This window comes from Lynx rufus, unplaced genomic scaffold (genome assembly GCF_022079265.1).
Source record: "Lynx rufus isolate CCGP_SWC_20201006 ecotype Redwood Valley unplaced genomic scaffold, mLynRuf1.p SCAF_4, whole genome shotgun sequence".
Classification (NCBI taxonomy): Eukaryota; Metazoa; Chordata; class Mammalia; order Carnivora; family Felidae; genus Lynx; species Lynx rufus.
In genome coordinates, this window is record NW_025814856.1 from 6,765,548 (window position 1) to 6,773,578 (window position 8,031).

The 8,031-nt window shown below is 52.7% G+C and overlaps 1 protein-coding gene across 1 annotated transcript; it reads left to right on the top strand.

Annotated features, from left to right (window-relative positions):
- Nucleotides 1–677: 677 nt before the first annotated feature.
- Nucleotides 678–6,103, top strand: RDH8 (retinol dehydrogenase 8). Its single transcript, XM_047095342.1, has 6 exons — nucleotides 678–780; nucleotides 3,246–3,407; nucleotides 4,042–4,221; nucleotides 5,191–5,284; nucleotides 5,577–5,760; nucleotides 5,888–6,103. The coding sequence occupies exons 1-6, from the start codon at nucleotides 678–680 to the stop codon at nucleotides 6,101–6,103; spliced, it is 939 nt and encodes a 312-aa protein (XP_046951298.1).
- Nucleotides 6,104–8,031: the final 1,928 nt, after the last annotated feature.

Genomic DNA, 8,031 nt, shown 5'->3' on the forward strand with positions numbered 1-8,031 from the left:
TCTGGCTCCGCGGACAAAGAGTCTCTGTGTCCCAGGAGAGGAGGGGTGGGGCCCCATCTGGCCTGAGGGCGAAATGGGGGCTGTGGGGTGGGGAGAGAGAGGGAATCTCCCCAAGCTGCTCCTCCTCCTCCCTCCTCAGGGACCTTGAGGCTAAGACTTCTCCTGCTAAAAGATTCTCATAAAGATACTGGCCTGCCCTGCCCTGCCCTGCCCTGCCTTGCTGGGAAGTTCTTCCTAGTCTAACCCCATCTTCGGACATATCTATGCCCATTCCCCTTTTTGAAAGGACCCTTCTGGGACCACATTCACCATCATTTTCTCTCACTCTCTCCCTCCAATCAGAGATTCTTTGCCCAGAATAGAGACAGGAAGGGAATACCCCTGCTAGTTCCCCCAGCCTTAAATAATTTGAAATCATAATAAAAAGACCCTAGTTATGAGTGTAGCAGTGAGGAGAAGAAATTTTTTCACAGATAAAGGAAAGAGGCTATTTTGAGGTTAAAGGTTTCCTCCCAGCTGCCTGTGCAGGGTCCGTTCGGAATTGGCATCATCTGGGACCCCTTCGCCTCGCGGGGAATCCGTTGGAGGGTGTCTAGGAGGGGGCAGAGGAGCCAAGGGATGGGTGGCAGGAGTCAGGTGCTGGCCAGCAGAGGTCACCCATCCAGGGAGGGATCAACATGGCCGACGCACCCCGGACTGTACTGATCTCAGGCTGCTCGTCCGGAATTGGCCTGGAGCTCGCAGTACAGCTGGCTCATGACCACAGGCAGCGCTACCAAGGTTAGAGGCCCAGGGTGGGGCCGGGAAGGGCAGGGGTGGGCACGGCTTCTGAGGACCTTCAGCCGTCCTGGCACTATTTCCACTAGCCCATCCCTTCAGCTGTATTTGTGGGCTTGAGGAGGACCCAGGACACATGGAGGCCCCCTTCCCACCTCTGCTCAGGAATCACCCCTTCATCCAACCAATATTTCTTGTGCACCTACTGGGCGTCAGGCACTATTCAAGGTGCTGGAGACACAGCTCTGAACAAAATAGACAAAAATCTCTGCCCCGAGCAGTGGTGTGAGGGAGGAGAGGGAGAACAGACAATAAACAGATTTTAAAATTGTATAATATGTCTAGTGCCAATAAGTGCTAAGAAGCAAACTAAAACAAGGGTAGAGTGTGGTAGGAAGTGGGAGGTTGGTGATATTTTTTAAAGGGCTGGTGGGGAGGGCTTCCCGGAGGCTCCACTTGGCATTCCCTAGGACTCCCCTCCCCCACCCCTCCCCTGATTACCGCTCCGAAATAAGCCTCTTAAGTGACCCTGACCTTGGGGGCTTAAGGGGGTGGGGGGGCTCTAAATCTAGGGACCTGGCCTCCTGCAACCCTGGAGTAAAGTGCCCCAGTCTGCACCCCACCCCCCCCCCGGGAACCTCTGACCCAGAGCACGCTGGAGCTGAAGTGGGCACAGGGCCACTACGTAAGAGGAGGTTGCAGGGGGCAAGGGCATTGCCCCAGTTGGCGGGGCTGATTCTCCCAGCCCTCTGCCCTCTGTCTCAGACACACACACAGCTTTGGGTGTGACAGTCTGAGGGCCAGGGTGCAAGGAAGCCATAGCACTGCACGTGTCTCTGTGCACACGCAGTGAGTGTGTAAAACTGCTGAAGGATGTTTATTCAATCACTTCCCGGCCTTTTGGCGAAGATCAGGTGTGAAGGATGTTTACCGAGTGCTTACAATGTGCCAGGTTCTCATCAAAGTGTCGCGCATCACGTGTATCGGTTAATCCCCGTATCACCTCTATGAGGTGGCCATTACCATTAGCTCCATCTTAGAAATGAGGAAACTGAGGCACATTGGGCCAAAGATCCTTGCCCAAGGTCGCCCAGCTGGAAAGCGGCAGAGCCCGGATTTGAACCCAGGCAACCCAGTCCCTGTGGCCACACTCGTCACCGTATGTAGATGCATGTGATCCCATTCATCTGTGCAACACCCATGAATCACACGGGCCCACGGATCACGTGAAAGTGCCCACCAGGGCTGTGCATGTGTGATTGTGGGTACACGCACGAGGGGTACAAACAGGTACACAGGTATTTGAGCACAGCACGCCAACAAACCCAGGTTGTTGTAGGGGCGGGACAGACGAGGAACTTCACTTTGCTGAGCCTCAGTGTGTCAGCCACGTCACCTACTTGTCCTGGCTTCTATTGCTAAGCCGCAAATCATCCCAAAACTTATGGTGTAATAGAACAACTGTAATCGTCTGTCTCTCGTGCTTTACAAAGGCCATAAATTTGGAAGGGCTCGGCCAGACAGTTCTGACTCAGGGTCAAAGGCTACAACTGGAACAGCGCGGGGTAGTCATGGGCCTGGGCAGGCATGAACCTCAGGGCTTCTCCATGTGGTCCCTCTATCTGGCTAGCTTGGGCTTCCTCCCAGCAAGGTAGCCTCGGGATAGCTGGGCCGCTACAAGGTGGCTGAAGATGTTGAGAGTGAACGTTACAGCAAACAAGGCAGAAACTGCAGCATCTTTTCTGGCTAAATCCCAGAAGCCACGCAATGTTACCGTCACCCCGTTCTATTGACTCCCGGCTAGTCACAAGATTCAAGGAGAGGGACATGAGATTTCATGACTTGAGGGGGGGCAGCAAAGTTCTCAAAGAGCGTATGCGATGAAAGATATTGTGGCCATCTTTGGAAAATTAGTCAGTGGCCTAATCATAGGGAGGATTAGAGTCCTAATCATTGGAAGGATTAGAGGTAGGGTTTATAAAAGTGTTCAGCACAGTGTTTGGCACACGGCAGGTATTCAAGCTGAAATTTCTGTAGATGATGGAAACTTGGCTATTTGCATGTACACACACACACACACACACACACACACTGACCCTAAGTATGTATTTCTTTCCTCAAGGCAATATGTTCTGTGTTTATTTTATTGGCTTCCTTCCTGGGCTATACATTCTGTGAAGCCAGGGACTTTGCCTACCTCATTTCATGCAATAGTCTCAGCACCTAGAATAGGGCACAGTGGATACCAAGTAGGTGCTCAGTAAAGGATGGATGAATGAATGGATGAAAGTACATGTAAGTGAATGTACACAAATACGCATTTGTGGCCATGTAGTGAATGTAAGTAGGTAAACCTATGGGTCCCCATCCCTCTGTGACTGTTCGTGCAAGATTATGGAAATACATGCAAATGAATGCAGAGGGAAAAGGAGCCCAGTGCCTGACCCAACACCGGTCTCTGTTCCCAGTGGTGGCCACCATGAGGGACCTGGGAAAGAAGGGGGCACTGGAAGCGGCTGCTGGAGAGGCTCTGGGGCAGACCCTCACCGTGGCCCAGCTGGACGTGTGCAGTGACGAGTCAGTGGCCCAGTGTCTCAGCTGCATCCAGGGAGGGGAAGTGGACGTGCTGGGTGAGACCGAACAGCCCCCGGGGGTCACTCCCCTCCCTGCCCTAACCACAGGTCCTCGTCCCAGCGAATCCTCTCCACTGTCTGAGCACCAGCTTTCCTGCTTCACCAGAAACCTGTAGCCCTGGACAGAAGGGGTAGACAAGCCGGCTAAAAGCCCAGGGTACCTGTTTATTAAGGATACAAGAATAAACTTGAGTCCTGGGTGTAGGATGGATTTTATTGAATAGAACTTCCCACATTTGGAGAAAACCATATGCAGTTGGAAAAATTACTCTGATGAGTCATTTTGGGGGAAAGAGCTTCTGTTGAAGAAGCGACACAAGTTCCCTCAGAGGCTTTTGAAGGAGGGCAGGTGTGGCTGTTTTGATGCAATGTGGGGTCAGAGCTGAACGGCTCATGTATTAAGGGGAGGCTGTTCCCAGCAGCCCTTCCCCCCCCCCACCCAGGGTTCAGGGTCCCTATAACAAATGTTAAACTATATGTAAAAATCACCAGGGCTCCACACTCTTCCACTCGAGATACTCTGGCCTGGCCCTGAATTTGGAGCAGGGGATGGGATGATCCAGGGAGTGTCCCTACAGGAGTGGCACTAGAAAGGTTTGGGGGACCTCAATGTAACCTCACCCCCCCTTAGTGAATAATGCTGGAGTGGGCCTGGTGGGGCCCTTGGAGGGGCTCAGCCTAGCTGCCATGCAGAACGTCTTCGATACCAACTTTTTTGGGGCTGTGCGTCTCGTCAGAGCTGTGCTTCCTGGCATGAAGAAAAGGAGAAAGGGCCACATTGTGGTGGTCAGCAGTGTGATGGGGCTGCAGGGTAAGCCCTGGGGACCCATCCCTGCAAATCCCCCCCAGTGTCTGACCCTCCCCAGGCCGGAAGGATGGCAAATAGGTTTTAGCTCATACTCCAAATGAGCCTGTGTGGGGAAGGATTCCAAAGCTCTGAAGGAAGAATTTCGGGAAGAGTCTATGTCCACCATACTGTAAGAGGAGGCAGTGGTCTTACAAATACTGCCAATGGCCATCCACATCCAGTATCAGACCTACTTCCCAACACCTCTACAAGTCTCGCCCATCTCCCCAAACCCGAAAGAACCGTCAGAACTCCTCTGTGACGTTTTCTTGCCAAACACCTCCAACCAAGCCCTGGCGACGTCTAGCTCTGGGGCTCTGAGGTTCTGCAGAAACGGAGAGCAGTGATTGCTCAGTGATGTCTGCTATTGGCCTACTATGGAGAACACCTGTTTGCCATCCAGGCTCCTGGCTCTTTCCTCCTTGAGTCCCTCTAGACTCCCTTCCTCCCCAAGGAAACTCCCTGGGATCCGCCCCCCTCCTCAGCAGGCCCCTTAAAGAATCCCCCTTACTTGTTAAGAACCTGATTCTACTACTCAGCCCCATCTCTTTGGTCCCTCTTCCAGCTGCACCTCCTAACCTCAGGGGCTACATTCCCTCTTCATAAAAACAGATAAGAGCCCCAGTGAATCGGACTTGCCTTCAGGGGCCCTGGAAATCCTATGCTCAAGTGGCCCAGAGGTTTAGAGGATGGAGGGAAGAAGGGTTTTCCAGGGCTAAGGACAGGTGGAGCACAGGGCAACGCAGGACAACCTAATCCTGAGCCCATATGCTCCCATCACACATACATACACTCACCATGTTGGCCCTCGATAGCCCCTCATCCTGATCTTCAAACCCTCTTTGCTCTGTCTCCTGAAGACCCCATGTCCCTCCGGACCCACAAGCCCATCACCCAGACCCCAAAGGGCTCAACCTCCTCCAATCCTCTCAGGTGTCGTGTTCAATGAAGTCTATGCAGCCTCCAAGTTCGCCCTGGAGGGATTCTTTGAGAGCCTGGCTGTCCAGCTGCTGCAGTTCAACATCTTGTGAGGCGGGCGAACGGGAGGGGGTAGTGAAGGGGGAACGGGAGACAGTGGTGGGGAAAGACAAGGGAAACGGAGGCAGCGAGGAGTGGGGTGGGAAGGCAGTGATGGTGGGGAAATGGAATCAGGAATGAGGAACATGGAGGTATGGGAAGAGGATGGGCGGTACCAGGGGAAGGGCAGTGGATGGGCTGGGGAACCAGGAAGGATGGGGAGAGTGAGGAGGAGAGGGACGTCAATGGGGCCGCGAGGGGGTCGGGGTACCAGGCCCCGGTGCCCCTCCCTATATCCCCAGCATCACCCTGGTGGAACCTGGTCCAGTGGTCACTGACTTTGAGGGGAAGCTCCTGGAGCAGGTTTCCACGGCCGAGTTCCCAGACACCGACCCTGACACCTTGCACTACTTCCGAGATTTCTACCTCCCAGCCTCCAGGGAGCTCTTTCGCTCCGTAGGGCAGAGCCCACAGGATGTGGCCCAGGTGAGTGGGGGGAGGGGGAGCGCAGAGCCCCAAAGACGCGGCTGGGGGGGGGGGCCGGGATGGGAGGGTGCCCCACCCTGCAAACCCCGCCTCCCTGAATCGAAGAACTCAGGGCTCCACCCCATAGGTCATCGTCAAGGTCATCAGTTCACCCAGACCCCCCCTGCGCCGACAGACCAACGCCCGCTACACCCCGCTGGCTGCACTCAAGGCTGTGGACCCCTCCGGAAGCCTTTACGTGCGCACCTCCCACCTCCTGCTCTTCCGCTGGACGCGCTTCCTCAACCTTGGCCTCCGATGTCTGGCCTGCGGCTGCCTCCGCATCCGAATATGGCCCCGGTGAGCAGAGCTTCACCCGACCCTCCCCACCTCTGCACAGCCAGGCGTCTTCAGTTCATACCAGTCTCAGAGGCCTCTACGGACTCTTCATTCATTCATGCACTCAGCAACCTGCCTGACCCACTCTGTGCCTGGGCCTTGGTGGGGCCCCAGAAATCCCTCAGCCTCCAGGCACACACACCCCGCCCCCCCCACCATGGTCAGGGCTGGGGCAGAAAGAGGGAGCCTTGGACCCTGGGCTGAGGACCCCAGAGTAGGGAGGCTGGAGCTGTGTCTGGGAAGGCAAGGTAGGCTTCCTGGAGGAGGGGACATTGTTGCTGGACCTTGAAAGATGAAATAGACTGCCTCATTCAACCTCTGGACTTTATTATCTTGGGCCTGGAAATACAAGGATGATCTAAAACGCCCTCTACATAGAACCGAGTTGACTAAGGGGTCTTCAAGACTTTTCCGGTCACACAGCCCATCAGCAAAATGTTTCATGCACTCACCAGCGGCACATGTATATTTTTTTCATCAAATATATATTTGTTACCACTAGCAATCCCTATATTAAATATTTAATAAAGCTCAACTCCCTATGTCTAAATAAAAAATTTAAAAACCAATAAGGTTCACTTCACACACATTAGAACGACTGCTATAAATAAACCGCGCAAACAAAACTCAAGAAAATAACAAGTGTTGGTGACAAGGTGAAGAAATTGGAAGCCTTGTGCACTGTCGGTGAGAATGTAAAATGGTACGGTCACTATGGAAAATAGCGTGATAGTTCCTCAAAAAACGAGACAGAATTATCACGTGACTCAGCAGTTCCATTTCTGGGTGTGACCCCAAAGAACTGAAAGCAGGGTCTCAAGGAGATATTGGCACACCCACATTCATGGCAGCATGATTCACAACGGCCAAATGTGGAAGCAACCCCATCAACGGGTCCATCAACAGAAGACTGGATGAACACAATGAGGTACATCCACACAATGAAATGTTATTCAGCCTTAAAAAGGAAGTCAGTTCCAACACCTGCTACAACACGAATAAACCTCGAGAGCATTATACTCCGTGAAATAAGCTAGACACGAAAGGACAGATACTGTAGGATTCCACTTGGATGAGGTCCCTAGAGGAGTCTCATTCACAGAGATAGGAAGTAGATGGTGGGCTCCAGGAGGGGGTGGGGAGTCAGTGTTTTGGGGGGACAGAGTCTCAGTTTGCAAGACATAATGCGTTCTGGAGATGGGTGGTAGGGAGGGCTGCACAACCACGAGAATGTACTTAACGCCACAGAACTGAACACTTAAAAATGGCGAACATGGTAAATTTCGTGTTATGTATATTTTATCACAATTAAAATTTTTATTTTTCATTATTTTTTATGTTTATTTATTTTTGACAGAGAGAGAGAGCGTGAGTGGGTGAGGGGCAGAGACAGAAGGAGACAGAAGATCTGAAGCGGGGTCTGGGCTGACAGAGGAGAGCCCCACGCGGGGTCAACTCATGAGCCATGAGAGATCATGACCTGAGCTGATGTCAGATACTTAACCGACTGAGTCACCCAGGCACCCCCACAGTTAAAAATTTTTAAAAAGCAGGAGCCTGGGTGGCTCAGTTGGTTAAGCATCCGACCCATGATTTTGGCTCAGGTCATGATCTTTTTTTTTTAATTTTTTTTAATGTTTTATTTATTTTTGAGACAGAGAGAGACAGAGCATGAACGGGGGAGGGTCAGAGAGAGAGGGAGACACAGAATCTGAAGCAGTCTCCAGGTTCTGAGCTGTCAGCACAGAGCCCGACGCAGGGCTCGAACTCACGGACCATGAGATCATGACCTGAGCCAAAGTCGGATGCTTAACCGACTGAGCCACCCAGGCACCCCTCAGGTCATGATCCTGTAGTTTATGAGTTTGAGTCCCACATCAGGCTTCACGCTCA